This window comes from Lissotriton helveticus, chromosome 6 (assembly GCF_964261635.1).
Source record: "Lissotriton helveticus chromosome 6, aLisHel1.1, whole genome shotgun sequence".
Classification (NCBI taxonomy): domain Eukaryota; kingdom Metazoa; phylum Chordata; class Amphibia; order Caudata; family Salamandridae; genus Lissotriton; species Lissotriton helveticus.
The window spans coordinates 1,274,295,427-1,274,319,249 of record NC_136067.1 but is presented as its reverse complement, the minus strand read 5'-3'; the positions used below and the strand labels follow the sequence as shown (position 1 = coordinate 1,274,319,249).

The window sequence follows — 23,823 nt, the reverse complement described above, 5'->3', positions numbered from 1 at the left end:
AAAGTACGTATATTACAACAGCCATGAATGTCTCCAAGTGCACATTGTACAGGTACACCCTCCATACACACAAGCGCACTGAAGCCGTCTGCCAGGCGCTACAGCCATGTGCACGAGGACTGAGCACAACACGCGTGAAGTGACCATGCAGCGGCTGTTTGCAGCCAGCCAGTGTGCCCTGCCGGGCCGGGCCAGTGTGGTGGTATTTCCGGTGGGTGAAGGGGCAAAGGTGGATAAAATGCGGAGACCTGTTTGGCGAACACTGCGATGTCCTCGTTGAAAGAGTCGGAGGAGCAGACATCGCCCCCGGGAAGGGGGAAGAGCGGGCCCCGGCCACGCCGGGCTCCGGGGGGGGGGGGATTGGGTGCAGGTGGCCAGCTCGCACTTCTCAAAGACCAGGGCGAGAAGGGGGAAGAGCGGGTGGCTGCGGGGAGGGGGGGGGAGGGAAGGGAGAAGAGAGCATGTTAAAAACAGGAGTCACAGGCGGAGGGGACACATGCGTTGGTGAGCGCGCGCTGCCCTGGGCCAAGGACTGGGAGGGTGAATAGCACATTGAAACCCCGCAGGCACCCCCATGTCTAAACATGCAAGAGCCGCACAGCGCGCTGTTCTCCTTCCGCCCGTCTGATCATCTCCCACGGTGGCTCGGTCTGCTCGAGCGGGCCGAGCTGCTGATGCCGGGAGCAGAGTCTGGACGGCCGGGTGATTTGAAAATCACCAATGTTACCCACACAACCCATACACACAAGCGCACTGAAGCCGCCTGCCAGGCGCTACAGCCACGTGCACGAGGACTGAGCACAACACGCGTGAAGTGACCATGCAGTGGCTGTTTGCAGCCAGCCAGTGTGCCCTGCCGGGCCGGGCCAGTTTGGTGGTATTTCGGGTGGGTGAAGGGGCAAAGGTGGATAAAATGCGGAGACCTGTTTGGCGAACACTGCAATGTCCTCGTTGAAAGAGTCGGAGGAGCAGACATCGCCCCCGGCCACGCCGGGCTCCCGTAGGGGGGTGTGGGGGGTGCAGGTGGCCAGCTCGCACTTCTCAAAGACCAGGGCGAGAAGGGGGAAGAGCGGGCCCCGGCCACGCCGGGCTCCGGGGGGGGGGGGGGGGGTGCAGGTGGCCAGCTTGCACTTCTCAAAGACCAGGGCGAGAAGGGGGAAGAGCGGGTGGCTGCGCGGGGGGGGGGGGGGGGGGGGGAAGAAGAGGAGAGCATGTTAAAATCAGGAGTCACACGCGGAGGGGACACATGCGTTGGTGAGCACACGCTGCCCTGGGCCAAGAACTGGGAGGGTGAATAGCACATTGAAATCCCGCAAGCACCCCCATGTCTAAACATGCAAGAGCTGCACAGCGCGCTGTTCTCCTTCCGCCCGTCTGATCATCTCCCACGGTGGCTCGGTCTGCTCGAGCGGGCCAAGCTGCTGATGCCGGGAGCAGAGTCTGGACGGCCGGGTGATTTGAAAATCACCAATGTTTTGCACACAACCCATACACACAAGCGCACTGAAGCCGCCTGCCAGGCGCTACAGCCACGTGCACGAGGAATGAGCACAGCACGCGTGAAGTGACCATGCAGCGGCTGTTTGCAGCCAGCCAGTGTGCCCTGCCGGGCCGGGCCGGGCCAGTGTGGTGCTATTTCGGGTGGGTGAAGGGGCAAAGGTGGATAAAATGCGGAGACCTGTTTGGCGAACACTGCGATGTCCTCGTTGAAAGAGTCGGAGGAGCAGACATCGCCCCCGGCCACGCCGGGCTCCCGGAGGGGGGTGTGGGGGGTGCAGGTGGCCAGCTCGCACTTCTCAAAGACCAGGGCGAGAAGGGGGAAGAGCGGGCCCCGGCCATGTCTAAACATGCAAGAGCTGCACAGCGCGCTGCTCTCCTTCCGCCCGTCTGATCATCTCCCATGGTGGCTCGGCCTGCTCGAGCGGGCCGAGCTGCTGATGCCGGGAGCAGAGTCTGGACGGCCGGGTGATTTGAAAATCACCAATGTTACCCACACAACCGCATGTGAGTGTACGTTTCATAACACTCGCCTTCCCCTCCTTCTGGACCTCATGGCCACCAAGGTTGTGCGTCGCTTGTGAGACACCTCGCAATGCCTTCCTGCAGTGGGCCCATGTCTTCTTTAGACCCACACGTAGCTTTTTGCTCCCGACATCTGCCTCAATCCGCTGCATTCGATCCGCCTCCTTTCTCCGTTGTCAGCCGCGCAGAAACCACAGACCAGGTTTCGCCGTGCCTGGCGGGCATGCAGCAACAGTTCCCTGAGGTCCCGATGCCCCCCAAGAATGGGAGCGGGAATGTGGGTGGCAGGCGGAAAATAATAACAAGCATTTACAATGCAACGGTTTCGACTTTGGAAAAATTTGAGCTATTGGCATTGTAAATGACAAAATTTGTATTTATGTGTTGGTTTTGAAAACAGATAAATAAATGGCATTGTCATTTACATTGCCAATAGGTCTAACTTTTCCAAAGGCGAAACCGTTGCATTGTAAATGCTTGTTTCAAAGTTGTCTTCAGGTTCTGGTTTACCGTACATTCCGATAATAGGGAATCTTAGCATAGATTTTACTGTAGGTTCACGCTATTGGGACCCTGAAAGCAATTTAGGATTCAAGACCTTAAAACATGATGCAAAATGTTTGAGAATCTTTTAAACGCTGCATACGACCTGAAATAACTAGCATTAAGAACAAAGTATGTACTTTAAACATGAACTTGACGAATAATGGCAAAATGTTAACAACAAAGAAAGAAGTATACTTTCCACCATGCTGGAACTAGATTTAAGTAAGTATGTAAGGTTCTTCTTTGCTACCCTCCCCCAAACTGATAATTTTGGAATGTTAACACCACATGTGTAACACAGTCACTGTTTTAAAGTTTTAAAGCCTGAATATAGAACTTAACAGCAGAAAGCTGTTTTTGCACCCATTGTTCAGCAGGTTTACTAAATGTTGACCTAGTGTAACTAGAACATTTTGTTTAATAAAACTTATAACTGATGTAGTAGATGATGGATTATAAAGCAAAGACAAATTTACACAGGAAAAAGCCGAAGCTGAATCCCAAATCATCCCAGTGGCCCTGCTTATATTGCTCTGCACTTTCAGTTTTGAATTAAGTTAACTGATTTCAAGGTGCCAAGGTAGAGGGAATTTGGCTCCGGTGATGTCACCACAACTCCACATTCAGCGTCAAGATAAGAGTCAGCGCCTCCTACCAGGGTGGACGGCTATGCCAGAAGTTTGTCTGGAGCCTGAGATATTCAAGAGGTGAGGAATCTGCAAGCAGAAGTATCCACAGAGCTATAGTGATAACTCCCAAGCCTTTGGAGTCAAATGTTTGCCACCATCACGATTTCTGCCGCACGACCGTTACTAACAAGAAGGCTGGGGTATGAGACAAGTGCAGAGCCCTCAGCTCCTAGGCTGTATTGCTGACTACACTACATCTAAACATCAGCAACTCAAGAAGGGCGACCTTAAACACGTCCTATTATATAGTTTGAGGTGCTTACACTTCTATCATGGAAGTGACAGGATTGGAAATCTGTTAGCACAGCTTAGGATGCACTTTATAAGCAGTTACATGAAGTTTTCTTGCAATAATGTTTCCAAATTGATAGCACTACATGCTGGATGTCTGGCTTTACGTTAAGCTGGCTTAAACGACAGAAACTGTCATTACGTGCTGCAGGAAAGGCTCGCACTGAGAAACACAGTGTTTGTAATGCCAGTTCTGTGGGGTGGAAGGCCGGAGACTCGTTACCTCTCTGCCCTGCTGGATGAAGACGAGGCAGGTGAAACCTGAGCATTTGGTGAACCTGCTCACGGCCTGGCAGATAGAAGAAGCCGCAGTGCCTCGCCGTATCCCCTTACGAGAGAGTGCAGGTACAAAAGTGAAGGGCACGCTTACCCTGGCGCTGGCCAAGGGCCACCGTCCCCTCCTTGTCTGTAGATTCTTCTGCCCATTACACTAAGTGCTTCGGGGTTTGGCAGCCCGCGGGAGTTACACCGCGCTCCAGGCATGCGTGAGCAGTGCTGCAGCTGTCACTGGGATCATGTCCGCTGCCTGTCTGATCCCAATTGCTCGCTTTCGGCAGTTCAAGGGCAGGCCATCTGACATCGTGTCCAAAGCCGTGTTGGACAGAGTGATTATCAGCCGTTTCGCTGCAGCTGTTAACTTCTCGAGTTACCAAACAGATGGTATTACTTTAAAAACTCAGCCTAAAGGCATTGTGCTTTCCGCTGTTGGACTTGTTTGGAAGTCAACGGGACGCCCTATAAACGGATTTCTGTCATTCCTCTAGTTCTGAAACACTTTGGCTGGTGGCAGTTACGCCCATGTGGTTTGTGTAAATATTATTTCTGTGCTGTAAAGAACACATTCAGAAGGGTACTTTGCTGTCTGTATGCGGCCTGCCTTGCGGGAGGGGGCGGGAGTGGACACGGACGGCGGGAGGGGGCGGGAGTGGACACGGACGGCGGGAGGGGGCGGGAGGAGGCGGGAATGGACAGCAAATGTGAATCACGGACGGCGGGAGGGGGCGGGAGAGGACACGGACGGCGGGAGGGGGCGGGAGGAAGCGGGAATGGACAGCAAATGTGAATCACGGACGGCGGGAGGGGGCGGGAGAGGACACGGACGGCGGGAGGGGGCGGGAGGAGGCGGGAATGGACAGCAAATGTGAATCACGGACGGCGGGAGGGGGCGGGAGAGGACACGGACGGCGGGAGGGGGCGGGAGAGGACACGGACGGCGGGAGGGGGCGGGAGAGGACACGGACGGCGGGAAACGTTCACAGGACAGCGAGGGGGGGGCGGAAAGGCACACGGAGGGGGCGGGAATGGACAGCGCATCAGTGAAAGGGGAGGGAACGGGCAAAAACGTAACTCCGCCCTGGGAAAAAATCTCGGGAACGCCCCCGAATCTGGTCCGGCCTTGACGGACAGATCTCTGTTCCAATGGCTAGCCTCCATTTATGGAGCTAGCCAATGGGACAGGGGGGCGTATTCCATTCTCCTTACTGGAAATCAAGAGATTTCTCTGGAGGCGGAGCTAAGAGCTCCGCCCTCCAGTCGAAACCTAAAAAACATTCTCTTTTCATTAGAAACAAGAAACAAGAAACAAGGCTGCCCCGTGCGTTGTACACCTCCAATGAGAACTGCATTGGACGGGGGAAGAGAAGCAGGACGGGGCGGAAGAGACCAATCGTAGACGGCAGAGGAGAGGAAAGAGAGGGCGAGGAAGATAGACAGAGGAGGAGAGGTGGAAACGAATACAAGGATGAGTTGTAGGAGGAATTCTAGAGGACCGGAAGCTAGAGCAACGGCTTACCTTCACTGCAGAAAAAAAATGGCGGGCGCAAGCTTCCTCAGTTTTCGGATTCGGGGGCGTGTTTTGCTGTTCTGAGTGACAGACAACGTCACTGTCTAAAGAACAGCAAAACTTACGCCCCCAAATCCGAAAAAGACGGAGCTTCTTTGGAGGGACGGCTCTCTCCTCCAATGGCTGGCCTCCGTTTAGGAAGCCAGCCAATGGTGGAGAGACAGGGCAGGGAGGCGGGTTCTGAAGCCCTACTAAGTAACATTAAATCTCCGGACCGGAAGCTGCTTCGCAGCTTATAGGTCCCTCGACCTAATGATTGCCGTGGGGGTGGTGGCTCGAAGGAGCCCGAGTCTGCTGCCAAGTCAATCGCGGAGGCCAGACCCCCTGCGCTGCAGCTGCCTTGCTGAAGATCTGATCACCAAGAACAGAGCTAAGTAAATAAGGTATTTACCACTCGCTACCTCAGCCGAGTGTCTGTCAGTGTACTAGGTTGGTGCCCTTCCATTTCTGGTGCTCTGTAATATTGTTAATCACTGGGCTATGCAATTTGATTTATTTAGGAACGCAGGTCTTCATTCAGCCTGTAAATGTTAGTTTAGCTGAGAGGCTGCTCTGCATTTCCCTGTATAAAGTAACTTCACAGCCAGGAGCCCCTAAAGTAATTGTGAAAGTTACAGAGCTCTGCAGTAACGAACTGTCTGCACAACAAGTTGAGCTCTGTTCAGTTTCACAAGGCTGGCTCAAGCACGCTCTGTGCAGGGTACCCTTACCTACATTGCAGGGTGCCCTTACCTACATTTCTGGTTCTTTGCAGCAGTAAGGTCAGTTAAGATAATGAAATGAAAGGATTGTGAAAGAACAGGGTGCAATACCTTGCGAGGTTTTGTAAATATATTTTGTTTGTCAAATAAATGTAAGTTAGCGTATTAGGGGCAGCCAAAGAAACCATATATCAGTTTATGATAAAAACTTTTATTACGCAACACTGTTGTCTCGGAAGTGTGCAAACATCAACCGATTTCACAAAAACGAAACCCAATAGGTACAGTAAGAAAAAAAGCGATCTGATGTGGCCAGTGCTGGCTGTGTCATAGCTCTTTATTTTCTTACGGCAAGTTTGTAGTACGGTTGTTAGGGTAAGATGTAGCATTGTAAGTCTAGCTAGCTGTGTAAGTAGATGTTTTTAAAAATAGGTTAACCTGTTGCAGTTCAAGTCTTAAAAAAAATATACAATATGGAAATTGGTTTTAAATGGTTGATAGAAAAGTATTCCTCCCGAATGTGCATTTGTCAATGACATACAGTCACAGGGAGAGTTTAAAGTGTACGTGCGGTTGTAATTAAGAAATAAACAGAAGCTGTTGAGTAAAGATTTAAAGTATGCGGTCGGGATGTGCATCTGCTAACGACATAGTTACAAGGTGAGTTTAAAATATATATGTGATTATCATTTAAAAAAAAGCCATTCAATGAAGTATTAAAGAGAGAAAAAAAAGCCTCTGGTAGCGAAATACAGTCACACATACTATGCCTGTGAGGCTAAAAGTGTTTGTAAGCAGACATCAAGGGAGCAGGGAAAAGTAGGTCCCACAACCCAAACAGTAGAAGGACACACATAAGTACTTTGGGCATTCTTCAGAGAGGGTCACAATTAACAGAAGACGACACTGCAGAATGCGCTGACAATCGAACATAAACATACATGCCAACAGATCTGATTCCGGTAGGAGAATCACGATTTTTAAAGCAAAAAATGCCATTATTTTATGTGTTACAAACATCCCACTAAAAAACCACCAGTAAGCCCACCAGTAGGTTGGTCACTGTATGTAAGGCTGTGACCAAATTATACCAGGTGATTCAAATGTAGAACATGGGAGGAAATATAGAGCAAACAATTCAGGGGAGAAATGGGACAAACTATGGGACTACTCAAAACTCGTACCAAGAAATGCCACGTCCAAATGCACACTTTTTATCTATCTGCATCAGAAGGATCTTGGGCCACGCCGGTAACGGTCAGGTGACTCTGGTCAGCGGTGACAGAGATAGTGTCACTCAGTCGTTGAAATGTCACTCATAATTATATTGAAATTATGAAAATGTCATGTAGCAATCAAATTGTGGCAGCTATGGAAGGGACTAAGCTCCAGGGGGACAGACAAGGACAGCCATTGGATAAGAAGCAAGTGAATGAGAGTGACAATAAAGCTAACCAATGGTAAGCAGTCGGTGGGCTTCAAGCCCACTGCAAGTTCTTGGTAAACCCACAATAGATCTTTTGAGACCAGACAGATTATACTGTCTGGTCGGCTTGAGCTAAAAAGGATTTGCAGTCTGAATTATCTACAAAAAATGAGTCCCACAAAGTATTTATTGGAATTTAGGTAGCATAAAACCTATCTGTGAAACATCTGAGCACTGCACATTATGTGAGGGGTAGGAAGACGATCTACAAGATTAACAAATTACTTACATTTGGTAACAATATGTCTGTAAGAAACATCAGTTAGTTATAGATTCCTTACCTTAGAATTACCCCCAGGTGTCAGACTGGATCCGGAAAGTTTTTCGTCAGCAGTACCTCTGCGCGTCAGAAGGTGGCGTTGTGTCGCCGTGATGACGTCACGGTAGTTACTTAGACGCCGCCTTCGCGCGCTGACGTCAGTTCTGTACACAATTTTCTGCGCCAGAAACGCAGAGCCATTCAAGACACTGACCACTGGTAAACAAAACTAGGGCCCTGAAAGGATATCCTTAACCCTAGAAATCAGTTCGCAGAATGGGGAGGGTGGGTGGGGCGGTAAGGAATCTATAACTAACTAATGTTTCTTACAGATATATCGTTACCGAAGGTAAGTAACTTGTTCATCTGAAAGAAACACGTTAGTTATAGATGCCTTACCTTTGAATAGATACCCCAGCAAAACCAACCCCGGAGGTGGGTCTGCAAACCAAGATCACACCAGAAACTCCTGGAAAACAGAATGGCCAAAGAAGCCATCTCTCCGGACTTGACGGTCAACACAGTAGTGTTTCATAAAAGTGTGCAAAGAAGCCCACGTAGCTGCCTGACAGATGTCATTCAAAGGAACGCCTCGTCCCAGAGCAGTGGTTGCTGCCGTCGCCCTGGTGGAATGGGCCGCAACCGCACTAGAGACTACTTCGACAGAGAATAGCAGGCTTTGATACACAAAACAACCCATCGGGAGATGGTCTGCGTGTGTGCGGCCTGACCTTTCTTTTGCAGCGCACGTTTTGGGTCCAGACAATGAAGCCCTCTTCCTCTTTCAAAGGATGTGGAGGCGGAAAGAAGGTGGGCAAAGTGATGGTCTGCCCGATGTGAAAGGCAGTGACAACCTTGGGCAGGAAGGACGGACAAGTACTGAGAACTACCTTGTCCGGATGGACAGACAGGAAAGGAGGCTTAAATGAAAGAGCCTGGAGCTCATTCATTCTTCTGGCAGATGTGATGGCAACCAGGAATGCAGTTTTAAGCGTCAGAGGTCTCAAAGGACAGTTGTGAAGCGGCTCAAAGGGAGCACACATTAAATAAGTCAAGACTATATTCGAGTCCCACTGGGGCATAGCGAAAGGAATAGGAGGAAAGAGATGACTTATGCCTTTTAAGAAACGATTTACAACTGGGGATTAGAAAAGAGAAGGCTGATCTGGAAGCCAAAGGAAGGCAGAGATGGCCCTTGATAGTGCCCAGAGCAGAGCCCCGCTGGGCCAAAGAAAGGAGGAACAAGAGAACCTCAAAAAGAGGGGCAGAGAGGGGTTCCACAGCCTTTGCTGTGCACCGTGCCACAAATTTGTTCCACCGGCAGGCGTATACCGTCTTAGCGGATGGAAGCCTGGCTGCCAAGATTACATCACAAACTTCGGAGGCAAGTCAAATGACGTCAACTGCCGCTGCTCAATATCCCGCAAGGAGGTGGAGACTGGACAGGTTCGGGTGGAGGACCGTCCTGTGCTGCCGCAACAGGAGATACCCCCTAAGAGGCAGTCAGATCGGAGGTTCGATGGCCATGTAGAATAGCTCAGGATACCAGACTTTTCGTGCCCAATCCGGAGCCACAAGAATGACTTGGGCCCAGTCGCACCTGATCTTCTTCAGCACTTTGGGCAGAAGTGGTATAGGGGGAAAGGCGTACAACAGACCGCAACTCCACTCGCGTCGAAAAGCGTCGCCTAGCGAGTGCCGCCTTGGAAACTCCAATGAAACAATTTGCCAGTACTGTGCAACGAACGATCTCAGGTAATTAAAATACCGCCCAGAACCCAGGGCAGCGGTCTTTGCAATTCGTTTGCCGGAGCCGCTTTGCGGTAAACATTTCCCCGTTCAGTCATGGAGTTAGGAACGTCGTGCAGAGCGACAATCCGGTCATGAGTTACAATGCGGTGCAACAATGCCGCCGCTCGCAGCACCGCCAGGGTTGAGCCTCAAATAGCGCACTGAGAGCGGTTTGTTCTCTCTCTTTTTTAGATCAAGTCTCAAGGTCGGATCCCGAATTGAGTTTAAACAATATAAGGAATGGATCCCTCGCCAGTTTGGATGCCCCCACGAGGTGTTTGATACTACTACATTATAGTGAGTACACTAGATTTTCGTAATTCTAAGTGTAGTAAACCTAACATCAAACAGGGTTTTGAATATAAATGTTCTTTGATTTTTCAGCTTATCATCGTGCCCAAACTATTTCACTGACAGGTAACTTTTTGAGTGTGTTCTGGACGCCGAGTGAAAGTTGAGAGTCTCTCTGTTTTCCACTGACAGTTTGCTTTTTATTTTGTTTTTCCACAGATTGATTTTGTGTGGTCCTGAAGAGAATCCTAATTAAAGTTTTAGGATTCGAAACGCGTCGACCAATTGAGGCGCTTGTGGTTAGGTGGCCTAACTTGGATGTTTTTTTACTGTGGTTAATGCAAGCAATTATCCAGCTGGATTCAAATATGATTTGAGTATAAATAAGTTGAATTGTACATTTAATTAAGTAAAAATCTGCTGTTCTATGACAAACAGTTTGAGAGAAATGCCACCAACTCCCACCGCCCCAACCTCCCTTAGATATCCATGATTGTTCAATGTTGTCCAGTGTCTATGTTTTGTGTCAATTGTCTAAAAATTTTTGCACAATCGATTGATTTATCATGTCCTGCGTGTAATTTCCTGTTCCTCCCCTGTATTAACTACATTGATAGATATTCTAAATGTACTCTAAAAACATCGCAGAATAAAACACTGCGAAATACATGAATTTTTTAAAAAAAATCCCAAAAAACAGTTCAAAATAAATAAAAAATAAAGAACTATGTTTTCATAAATTGGTTGGACTGAAAGAGTGGTCATTGTCGGGAGAGCAATTAGTAGCTCTTCAACAAAAACTGTAAAAAATTGCACAGTACTGGCAAATTGTTTTGTTTGTTACTTGAATTGGCGCAGCCTTACTGTGCCACACGCCAGACCCGGTTTGTTTCATAATTGGAAACTCCAATGAGCAGAATTGTAGACATTGCGCGTTCTCTTCGGTGCCGATCAGATCTAACCAAGGCTCTCCCCACTACTGAAAGAGACCTTGCACCACCTCCGAGTGAAGACGCCATTTGTGATCCATCATGCACCTGCGGCTGAGTTCGACAGCCTTGGTGTTCAGGGAACCTGCCAGGTGTTGAACCACCAGGGATATGCCCTGATGTTCCAGCCATATCCAGAGGCACAGGGTCTCATGGCATAGGGTCCACGACCCCCCGCCCTGTTTGTTGCAGTACCACATGGCGGTGGTGTTGTCCGTGAACACCTGCACTACTCTTCCCCGGACAGAGGGAAGAAATGCCTTCAGTGTAAGACAAATCACCCTTAGCTCCAGAAGGGTGATGTGGAGACGGACTCTGCCAGAGACCTCTCCCATTTTTTTTTGTTTGAATATCTTTATTTGGATTTTTTATATACTCACAATACTTTGCAAATTTTACAAACAGAGAAATGTGTTATATCATCTCATCTACAAGGTACAATCTGCAGAGGATGTCACAGATTTCCACATTATGATAAGCATGCAACATCATGTCCCCCTCGTGTTCATGTACAAGCATTGTTAAGTTGGTAGCAGGTGATTTACACATACAAAATTCAGTGATGAATACCGCGTAAGGAAGTGTTGATCCATGTCTAATAACTAATCCAACGCTAAAGTGCGTAACTAGGCAAAGAAAGAATAAAGGAAAAGTTCAAAGGGGAAATAAAGAGACATATACAAAATTGAAAGGAAAAGATAGTACCAAACAATGTCCTGCGTGGGCGTCTTCAGTGTTAGGGAAGTGGTAGTGTGGGGGAGGGGGGGAAGGCGCGATGGGCCCAAGGTCGCCGCAGCGAGGAACTCCCCAGTGGGGAGGGGGGGCACATCCCACCCCCGTAGGACATGCAGAGAGCAAGTCCTCCGCTCAGGGAAGGTAATGTCACCACCGCCCGGTTATGTGCTAGTATTGTGCGAAATGTGCGCAACTTATCTCCTGCGTGCGTACGGCGAGTTTGCGATCGCATTGACGCATAGTGCCGTGTCTCTTCTCCTTCCCAGGTGCGTCTTCAGGTGGGAAATGACTAAGTAACGCCTTGAGCAAGGCACTTACAGTGGAAAGACTTCAAAGTATCATCCCAGAGTTGTGCAATAGGGAATTTTCTCAGCCCTGCCGTCTCTTCTCCATGTAAAGTAATACTCTCTGCCCTGGCCCAATTGTCAAATGATGTAAGCCAGTGTCGCACGTTTGGGGGTTCACTACCCTTCCACCGTCTAGTGAGCAGTCTCTTGGCTGTTATCAGTCCCAGGTCCCAGAATCTAGAAGAAACCCTGTTGTGTTTTGTACGTTGATAAAGACCTAGTAGACACACCTCCCATGTGTTCTGATGGCTCTCGCCGGTGCTTTCCGCCAGCAGAGCAGTCACTGCGCTCCAATATGGTTGTATGTTGGGGCAGGACCACACCATGTGGAGTAGGTCCGCATCAATCTGCAAACATCTCGGGCACGCAGTGGTTGTAAGCGCAAAGTATTTGTTAATTTTGTCGGGTGTCAAATACGCTCGGTGCAGTATGTAAAATTGAACAAGCTTGAAACGGGAATTACATGGTACATTGCGGGGACTGGCCAGTGCCATCGTCCATTCTTTGTCCGTCCATGCCCTGCGCCTCTGTCTGCCTCCCATTTGCTCCTGAGTGGCTGCAAGGAGCACTGCGTGTGCTCCAATATTGCCTGCGCCAGCCAGTGGACCACATGCGAGCCATTCGCCATGACATGCAAATATTGGATTAAAAGGTGTGTGGGCAGCTCCTCGGAAATATCGTTCCAGGCCCTTATGAATGTGTGCGTGATGGTTGCGTGTAGCAGGAACTGCCCAGCTGGGAGTCCCGTGTCTGCGGCTAGTGTTGCAAAGGGGACAAGGGCTCCTTCCGCATACAAGTCACCTAGCGTGTCTACCCCGGCCCGAGTCCAGGGTGCCAGTGCGGCCTCCGTTATTGCGCCGCCGTCTCTAGGTGTTCCCAGCAGCGGGAGTGCCGGGCGTAGGGCGTCACCGCCCTGGTAAGCTTCAAGCCGCGAACATAATATCTGTGGGCCACTGCTAGGTGCAACTGTGTGGGGCGTGTGGGTTTGGCCAGGGGGTGGAACAGTGCATGGATCTGTGCGCTGGTCCAAACGGTAGTGTCCGTGGCCGTATCATTTAGGTGTCGGCCACCCAACCATCCCGTCACCCACTGCAGCTGTGCCACCAGGTAGTAGAGCTCCTGGTTGGGCACTGCCAGTCCTCCGGCTTCCACCGGTGAGTATAATTTCGTCAAGGCAACCCGGGGTTTCCCGGTGTTCCATATCAGGTTCCTAACCTGCCAGAGACCTCTCTCATGTGGCCGCCCCATCCCAGAAGGGATGCGTCCGTCACCACTGTGTGCTCTAGTTGGGGAAGGGAGAGGGATCTGTCAGTGACCCAATCCTGGTTCATGAGCCACCACTGCAGTTGTTGTGAAGTACCCTCCGAGTTCTGGACGCAATTGGACAGGTTTCCCTGATGTTGCGCCCACTGGAACTTCAGGTCCCACTGCAGAGCCCACATCTGCCATCTGGCATGATCGACCAGCAGGATGCAGGAGGCCATGAGGCCCAACAGCCTCAGGGTCATCATTACCGAAACCCGGGATAGTGGCTGAAAAATCGGAATCATAGCCCAAATATCCCGGACTCGCAGTCCGGCAGGATAGACCTGAAACCGCGCCCTGTCCAGCACAGCTCCGATAAAGAGGAGCTTCTGAGGGAATCATGTGTGACTCCGGCACATTGATAGAGACCCCCAGTGAATGCAGGAGGTCGGCCGTAGTCTGGAGGAGGGGGACGACAGTCTGGGGAGAGTCCGCCTTCAACAGCCAGCCGTTGAGATAGGGGATGACTAGAACCCCTGATCTGCACAGATGAGCTGCGACCACCGCCATCACTTTCGTGAACACCCGAGGGGCACTGGTTCGGCCAAAGGGGAGCACGGTAAACAAAGTGCTCGAGCTCTACCGTGAACCGTAGGTAACGCCGGTGGACCGGCAGGACAGGGATGTGAAAGTAAGCCTCCTGGAAGTCAAACGCTACCAACCAGTCTCCTGGGTCAAGGGCAGAAAAGACCTGAGCGAGCATCAACATCTTGAACTTTTAGTTCCGGAGGAAGCGTTTGACGTTCCTAAGATCCAAGATAGGACGCAGGCCCTTGTCCTTCTTGAGCACCAGAAAGTAGTGGGAGTAACAACCACGACCTACTTCTGGGACAGGAATGCGCTCGATGGCTCCCTTGTCCAAGAGAGCCGTGACTTCCTGTTGGAGAAGGCCCAGATGATCCTCCGACATACAGTGGTATTGAGGTGGAATGGCTGGAGAGGTAGCCTCGAAGGGGAGGGAGTAGCCCCTTCGGACTATCTGCAAAACCTACCTGTCCGACGTGATGGTGCCCCAGTGGGGGAGGCGATGGCGAATCCTGTGGCCCACTGGCGTTTGATGGGCCTGAAATGTTGGAGTAGGAAGGTTTGGAGGCTGCTGCAGAAGGGGCGGGGTTGGTGGACTGACCCGCTCGCTGGCTCCCTGAACCACAGCGTTTGTTCCCACGTCTCCAGCCGCGCCAAGGTTGGGCAACTTGCTGTGGCTCTGGGCAATATGTAGTGGGGCACCCCTTCCGTAGCTATGAAAGGGGCAAAAAGCAGGCCTTGCAGGGCGGCTGGAGGGGCCCAAGGACTTGGCCGTAGCTCGTTGGTCCTTGAAACGCTCTAAAGCGTTGTCCGCTTTGTGGCCAAAAAGGCAACGGCCATCAAAGGGCACGTCCATGAGGGTATTGTGGACATCCCCAGAAAAGCCAGTCGATCTCATCCAGGAATAGCATTGAAGAGCTTCCGACGTGGAAATCGTCCTGCCCCGAGAGTCTGTGCTATCCAGCCCACAACGGATGGTAAACTTCGCCGCATCCCGCACGGCAGCAATAGCCTGGGAGAGCACTGTCCGGGCCTCCTCCGGACACTGAGGCAGCACCTGTGCAACCGAGTCCCACACAGAGTGGGAATAACGGCCCAATAGACATGCGGTGTTTACCGACCGGAGTCCCAAGCTGGCGAAAGAGAAAATCATCTTTCCAAGATGATCCAGCTTCTTGGATTCCCTTTCCGGTGGAGCGGTAGGGAATGCGCTCTTGGAAGTAGAGGCTTGGACCACCAAGTTCTCAGGGGTGGGGTGTTGGGAGAGGAAAGTGGGATCGCCCGGAGCCCGGCGGTGGCGTCGAGCAATCATCCTATCCACGGGAGCCCCTATGTTGGGCCTGGACCAGGTGCCCAAAAGAACGCCGGTAAGGTCCTCATTAAACGGAAGCAGATGCTCCAAAGAGCTAGCAGCCGGCTGAAGGACCTCTGTCAGGAGGTTAGTCCTCACTGCCACTGTAGGGAGATCGAGGTTGAGAGCCTCGGCTGCCCTACACAACACCCCTGTGTATGATGCTCCCTCCTCCGTAGCTAAGGTAGGAGGAGACAACATGCCAAGGTCAGGGGAGGTGTCCAGAACACTGGCATTCCTCAGTTCCTCTCTCCAGTCCTATCCAACTGGTAAGTCAGAGGGTCACCTGAACCCCTCCCAGTCCTCCTCCACCTCCTCTGGGTGCCAATCTGGTCGAAAAGGGACCCCAGGAGTGAACAGGGGCACAAAAACCCCTCTTGGCGCCAGCCGACGCCGGTCCGGATCCGGGTCCACATCAGGATGGAGGCCGGGGTCGACGCCAGCCGGGGGGGAGCGACCGGCGTTGAATGTGGTAGCGGTGCCAGAGGAAGCGGTGCCGGTGGAGGCGTAATAAGGTCAACCGGCACCGATCCGGAGCCAGGCCTGGATCCAAGGGGCGGCGGCTTCGGGCTGCCCAAAGATGGCATGCATTGCCTCGTAGATCGTACGAAGCTGGGCGGGAGTCGCTACGGGTCCCAGGAAGAGAGGGAAACTCGGAGTCGACTCTTCGGCTCCGCATGCAGAACCGTTGAAGGGGCACCGCCCGCATCCCTCGTCGGGTCGGTGACCGACGAGAAGTCGAAGAGCGACGATGCTTCTTCATCTTCTTCCTGTGCTTCGACTTACCTGACCCCGAGTGCAAAGACTTCAAGGACTTGGACGAATGCTGATGGCTCTGCGACCGGTCCCTCGACCTCCCTCTCGAATGACTGGAGGTCCCGCTCTTTCTGGGTCTGCACTGGCTGGCACGGAAAAAGAAAGAACTGACATTAGCACGCGAGGGCGGCGTCTGAGTAGCTATCGTGACGTCATCCCGGTGACAACGCCAACGACGAATGCAGAGCCGACCTTCTGACGCGCAGAAGTACTGCTGATGAAAAACTTTCCGGATCCAGTCTGATGCCTGGGGGTCATTCTAAGGTAAGGAATCTATAACTAACGGGTTTCTTTCAGATTGTGTACATCAAGTAAGGATAACACAACTATATTTTACACACATTAGGGCACAGTGATATTGAGTGATTTGCCCAGAATCAAATGATGTTGAGTATAGCACCGAGGCAAGCATTCAAACCTGGGTCCCCAGGTACTAAAGGCAGCAGCTCAAGCCAAAAGGCCACATTTCTCCACAAATATTAAGATTCAGAAAAATGGTGTCAGGACATAAACTCATCATCATTCAAAAATTCCCTTTCAGACCTAAGTGACAAAAAATATTGAAAGCCACTTTGATTACATATGAGTGAGTGAGCAAACAAATGTGAAAGACATTTGTCAGTGCAGGTTCACCAAAAGCATCTTGGGGCTAGGACTGGCAGCCCAAGGACAATCAAAACACGATTTTAGCTCAACTAATGTGATTTCTAGGCCCTGCATAATAATTGATGCTTAGAAATTTTAATTGTATATGTCGCAAACTGGTTCCAAATGTGAGGGTCTAGAATTGAAAACAATCTTTTACTAAAATGGGAAGAATGTAAGCGTAGGATAAAAATAGAAAAAGCACAGCTGCACTGGACATTAAAGGGTTTAATGACAAAGGACATTAAAATAGGTCCTCTAAGCTACAGGAGCCAATGCAGACTTTTAGAGACTTGATTAAATGTCCCGACGCTGTAAAACAGAATACATGCCACTTTTGCAAAAACTGAAATTTGAGAATGGAACCAGGTGACTTCCCAAGTTAACAGACATTCCCGTAGATAATTCACATACCCCCTAAAAGTAACTGTTTTGGACGCTATGGCAAGATTTTTTCGATCTCCTGGAAGAAGGAAAGAACCAGTTAGCTTGAGCTCCTTATCCAACAGAAATCTAAATCTTTGGACCCCTGTAGCGGATAAAGGAGAAGAACCCATTCCATCTTTCTGAAGGATGAACATCCATAAGATGTCCCGGTCAAAGAGCAGTATATTATTTTGCTTGCATTGACTGCCACTTATCCAGTTCGCAAAGGCAGTAAGAGAGGCCTGGGGGCCTGAAGCTCAGACCGCACCAGTTAAAGAGCAGGATCCACTGTGGTTCCTCAGTATAAGATATCAACTGAACATATATTTACATATTTATTTATTTTAGACGTTTTATATAGCAAAAGGTTGGGAGAGAGGGAGGGGCCCTGTTTGACCCTGAAAGGAACCACCAATTGTTTAGACCTGGAAGGTGGAAGGGCCAGGGTCAGACTCTTCCCAACAAGGACAGAGGTAAAAATATTGTAGGGCAACTCCCTGAAGCACTCCCACCATTAAACAGAGTTGGAGCAATCGACTTATCCTATGTGAATGTTGCTTAAAATGTTCAATGGAGGCATACTTGAATCTCATAAGTGCAGGTACTGCAATCAAGCCACTGGGAGACATTCTTTACTTCATGTTTAGATGTGATCAAATTGATCCTTTCTTGAATGGCATCCAAATCAAACTAAAAGCTATTTATCGATCTCCAATTAAACTTGGAGATTTTTTATCATAATAGGATCATATGCAACACTCCCAACATCTCTGCTTTAAAAACAGGGTTTTAAATCTATTTAACCTTATAGAACTAATCACCTCCAGAAAAACTATGAAGGGATATGCCAACATTCATGATGGACCATGTGTGTGCTTGCTATACTATGCCATACGATAACCTCATAATGAATAATCCTTTCACCACTAATATTGTTATAAAACTATCAGGAACTAGAATAGCAACCACAAGAAGACATTTCATCAGAGGTGCTAATTTGCTGTGAATACTTAACTCACCGACAAACTCACCTCTCACAAACCATTGTCTAGCGATATATTCACTTGGGAAGCATTATGACGCAATAATATTAATCCATAGTAAGTATGAAATAATACATACATAAAGAGGTCTTGAGGTAAGCTCTATCAATAAGTTTCCTTCAAAGGACATTGCTGTTTTTGAAATAATCATCTTTAAAGGTACCATTCCTCCTGATATGGTAGAATTGCCCATAAGGCCGACTTTCTTTTAGTGGGCAAGGGTAGCCGCTTGAAAAGTCTAGAAGCATGTTGCGGTTCATTGGTTTCGTATATACATTTACTGCCAGCCTCTTGTTGCACACTTCAATTGGCAAATCTAAAACATGTATCTTTTTTGTATCCAGAGTAATGATAAAAAGTTCAGGTCCTCAGTACGATTGTTCAGCAACTGATATAACTCTTGCAAGAGATTAAGGGAACCTTACCAGACCATGACCATGAGCACATCATCTGTGTACTTATACCATCTCTTGATGGTATGTTTGACGGGGTTGGCCTCACCAAAAATTCACTTGTGCTCCAAGGACATATACAAATGTGCCACTTCTAGAGCGACGCTGCACCCCATAACTACACCCTTAACTTGAAGGAACATTTTGAAAACTGAAAACATTGTTTTAAGGCACATTAGTGCTAGTTTAATTGGATACTCAGTAGGAACCTTATAAGGACAAGTAATAGTTGTATTTCTTTGCTCACTTAGACTACTTTGTGTTTTTCACAGTGTACAAACTATTTTTGTCAATGCGATGCTAACAATTTTGCATGTTTGGCTGAGGTGATATGTGTGTCAAGAATTGCTTTGGATTTCTGCCTCTCTGGTCTTAATATTGACAATAAAAGAATGTCTTGGAGTAATCAGAACGGAGATAAGAGGTGCTGACACTGTTTAAAGTAGCGTATAGAATTTTTGTGATTTAGTCATCCAACCCATCCGAATTAGTTTAGTTGGAGGTCCAAAGTAACCTCTGTGCTTGATCTATCCCTGCTAGTACCATGTTTTCTTGATTGGCTACTTGGATATAGACCACGTCTAGCAGGGTCACATGGGCAAAACTCTCTCTGCGTATATGTATTTAAACTTGCAGAAGTACGGACAATGGTGTTGTTTTGTGATGCTCTTTAACATGATTCACAATGAAAAGACTGGAAATTAAAAAAAGAAGAGAAGGGAAGCAAGACAGAGGAGGAAAGAGTGAGAGACAGAAAAAGTGTGAGGGTCTGTATTTGTTTCCTGCACGTTCGTTTCTGTATGTGCTGTACCTTTTCTGTTCCTGTAAGGATGTGCAATGCTGCTGCCCGTACTCCATTTCTGATTTGCTCAAGAGAGAAATTTGTGCCACTGCACCTGTAATTGAACAGTCCTGAATGTGGTGTATCCTTTTCTGTATGTGTAAATAAGTGTGTGATGGTGCTGCCCCTCTTTCAACTGTTTTATGAGTCCCTGTTCTTAGTTAAGTTTGAGTACCTGTCTTCATTACATAAGGATCTCAAACTTTATTCTTCACTGGTGCTTGTTAAACAGTTACTGAACTCACCTGGTATATTTATGACTGGACATGATTTGAAATATTGTGAGAAGAGGTCTGCATTCAGTGTAGCACTCATAAGTATAACACGCACGTCTGGTCTCTGAAAAATTACATCCTTCAAAACCAGCAGCAGGAAGTCACTGCAGAAAAAAACAAAGTACTGCTCAGTCTAAAGTCACGGTAATAACAAAGGTATATGCACATACGCTCTGTCCATTTTAGTCATTTAACAGCAATTATACTAAAACAAGGAATCTTGAATACCCAGAACAACATAAAAAACACAAGTACGATTATAAAAAAACTATTAAACAAAACCTAGGGATGAGTGTAGAACAGAGACCCCTGGTCAGCCATCAAGTAATTTCTCTTTCGATTGTTGTTTTCTGGAACGTTATTCAATTTGTTTAACTCTTATTTCCACCAACCACTATCATAGGAAATTATACGTATAATATTATATTTTTATAATTTGAATTCGGCTGTACAGATTAGAAAAACTGATTACATTAGCGCATCAGCAACAAAAGAGATTCTAAAATAGCTCCTTTCTTTAAGACCACTTATTCAGGCACATTTTTTGAGAATACCACACCAAAATTAGGGGGAAGGAGGGGATCTCCTACTTCGACCTCCTTTATAATAGACACAACACGCAAAGAGAAGTAGGAGGGTTGGGGGTCACTCTTTTTATAGGATTGACAGGTAAAAAAGAGATGTTTGGAAAACTGCCCACACTCACAAAACGTTGTGGCATGCTTCATCCTAGGGCTGCTAAATACACCTCTGTGCAAGCCAACGTACAAGGTGGAGCAATAGGGTGGGTGAGACAATATAAACACACCGAAGAGTAGGGATCAGTAAGAATAAGGTGCAGACTAACAAAGTTAAAACTAGCTCAAAGAAATCCAAATTCCTATTTTATTCGCATTTTCCCAGGCTAGGGATAAAAACGGTTTTGCTAAACCTGTGCTTGGAGGTAAACTAGTGGGCTATGGACCGTTTACCCCTCCACTCTGCAAAACTGTCGACATGTGTCAGCCGGACCTAGTGTCGTCACCGCTTTTCATCCGAGACTACTGGATCCCAGTATTTACACCATTCTTTCCTACCTTTATATGTAGATCAAAGTTTGAGCATGTATGAATATGTAGGTCGTGTAATCACACTCTGATTACACTGCGCTGGGAGGCATTATGTTGGAGTGACAGGCTCACCTTGACGAATAAGTGACTACAGGTAGCCATCCTCACTCCCTCGCCTTTTCAAGCGTGAACTACAGTGAAACTCGATTTTAATCAGTGTGATTACACAAACTACGTATTCATACAGACTCAAATTTCAATCTACATATAAAGGTAGGAGAGTAGGGTATAAATACTGGGATCCAGTAGTCCTGATGAAAGCCAGGGAAGATATTAGGTCTGGGTGAAACATGTCGACAATTTTGCAGAGTAGAGGGGTAAACGGTTCATAACTCACAAGTTTACTACCAACCACTGGGTTGGCCATACCTTTTTATCCCTAGCCTGGGAATCTGTGAATAAAATAGGCATCAGGAAAATCCTTGAGCTAGTTTTAACTTTGTTGGTCTGCACCTTATTATTACTTGAACCCTACTCTCCTATGTGTTTGTATTGTCTCCCCCAATCTATTGTTCCACCTCGTGCGTTAGCTTGCGCAGAGGTGTGTTTAGCAGACCTATGATAAAGCATGTCACATTTTTTAACAAGCCTGAATTCAGAGTATTACTGGCCTCCACCAGCAATTAAGCTTAATTTGCCAAATATATGGAGAATGCTGCTAGGACGTTTTATATAAATGACTGGCTTTAACCAGCAATTTTTTGTACTATGCTAAAGTTGTTTTAAAATGAGAGACCGAAGAGTGTCTGTAGAAACTGGTGTTGATTGGCGTAGAAGAATATGCATGTTATCACTTCAGTGATGAACCAAACTGGTACAAATAACTATCACTCTTCAGTGCAATTTGAGTGAGCTTTTTTCTTATAATTGTTACTTTACACCTGGAATTATTTTAGTGGTAGCTTATAATATAGTCTCTATGGCATTTCAAAAAATATTTTTGGGGATACTGATGGGTTTATTAACAATGAGATGAAGAAATCTGATGGGATTATGTATACTGTGTGTAAATATATACCTTTCTTCGGTTCTTTCGTGCACTTCATCAACAATCACATGAGTGACCCCATGTAGGCTTGCGTCTCCCTCAAGCCTTCTCAGAAGCACTCCAGCTGTACAGTATAACAATCTGGTGGCCATGGACTAGAATAAAAAAAGTAAATAAAAGCATTTATAAAATAAGGGCAATTAAAAAGTAACCTGTTTAAGGCGAGGTAGCATATCTGTAGGAATACATTCAATCCAAAATTTCAGTTGACCTGATTCGAAGCATATGCCACAGACCTCAAAGTACCTGAAATTCACCACTTAAAGTAGATAAACAAGCTTCACACCCTCTGAAACGCATTAGACATCAGACATGACCTCATAATATGACTAAAGACACCACTGATGAAGTGTCCTGGACTGGTAAACCCAGCGTTTGGCCATAAATAATTCCGCTTTAAAACATTAATATACCGTAGTAATTCAATATTCATTTTAGTAAAAACTATTCTGCACATATCCTAGTCCACTCAAAAACAGATTCTCGTTTTACACAACTACACCTCACATTCACTCATATTTCATAATTCACACAATTACTTTTTTCCAAGCTCATAACACATTCACAAACTAAGTAATTGCTCTACATTCACTTTCAAGTTTATATATAGAATAATCATCTGTTGAATTTAGGTTTTTTACATACAAAAAAAAGTATTATAAAACACTGTTGACTTTACAACTGAGGTTTAGCCATGCGGTCTGTGTCAAATTCTTTCACTGGTACCATTCCAATATTCAATCTCTGAAAATGTTTTCCTCCATTGTTCACTATGTTTAAGTTTATTTATAATATAGATTTAAATTAGAGAAGTGAATCATGATAATTTGACCAATATTTTCTTTTAACTTTTATCAATAGGCTTACTGTTTATTGATTTATATATCAATACATTTTTATCAGTTAGTCCCCACTTACATTTAATCAGAATTAAACTTAGTCTCCTTATTTGACAGTCAGTAATTCAATGTAGTATAGAAAGCACTTCAATTAAGTATATATGGGATAAAGCCGATAAACAAAAAAAGAAAAAAAAATTAAGTATATATGTTTAATATTGGTATATTTTAAATAATGTAGGTGGTATTTACTACCTTGTAGTTGCATAGAAATAACATTTTGAAATTATAATATCATTCTTAATTATCAGACATCTACTTACCAATATCTATAAATATGACTCATTATAAACAAAAAGTAGAAAGCAACCTTTATATTATTATTTTTAGGAGATCTGCAACTCCCAAAAAAGCAGGTATAAAAAAAACAAAAAAACCTGCAACCGCCAAAGCTAATTATTATCTCAAACAGCTCGAGGTGAACAATGAAAGCTAGGCGTTATTCAAAACTGTCAAAAACTATTTCAGCCTTTTCTTCCAATACCTTTCATGCACCCCACGTCCAGTACAGATATCAAGTGAAATAAATGAATATTTAATTAATACATTTGTCAAGACTACCCATTGCCAGTTCAACCTCTCATGTTGTAAAACCCATATATACTTCTTCATGTTCATCTTTGGAAGTCCTTCAAACCACTGAAAACACAGTCCTTTACTACTCTCTCTTAAACCAACAACCTACAGCACTGTCAGGGCTCGAAAAATGGTACTAGTCCTGCAGGTCTAGTACCTTGGAAAATCCCCTCGACCCAACTGCAACCTACTTGACCTCAGTCTCTGTAAACGGAGCAAAAGTGACCAGTTAACAAGATTTAAAGGCATCTTTATTGATCATTCCCTTTGTGAGCAATAAAAATGCCTTTAAATTTTGTTATCTTGTAACTTTTGCTCCGTTTTCAAAGACATAGGACAAAAGTTAGTTTGTCTTCCTACTCACCAGAAAGGGCGAGTAGGACCTAAAAATAGCTTGTCCTCATGAATTCTCCCTCACAAATGCGAGCGGGCGAGTGGATTTGTCGAGCCCTGACTGTTATACCAACTCCCTATGTCAGTGACCTCATTTCACCATCACTCATTAAATATTGCCTCCTAAGG

The 23,823-nt window shown here is 47.0% G+C and overlaps 1 protein-coding gene across 2 annotated transcripts in view; it reads right to left on the bottom strand.

Moving 5' to 3' along the window:
* Positions 1 to 23,823, bottom strand: part of DHX57 (DExH-box helicase 57) — a 539,830-nt gene that overhangs the window by 252,194 nt on the left and 263,813 nt on the right. For both annotated transcript variants that reach the window (XM_078649008.1, XM_078649007.1), the window contains 2 exons: positions 21,797 to 21,921; positions 19,640 to 19,773 (listed from right to left, as the gene is read on the bottom strand). In XM_078649008.1, coding sequence (XP_078505134.1) covers positions 19,640 to 19,773; positions 21,797 to 21,921 — 259 coding nt within the window. The remainder of the gene's footprint in view (positions 1 to 19,639; positions 19,774 to 21,796; positions 21,922 to 23,823) is intronic.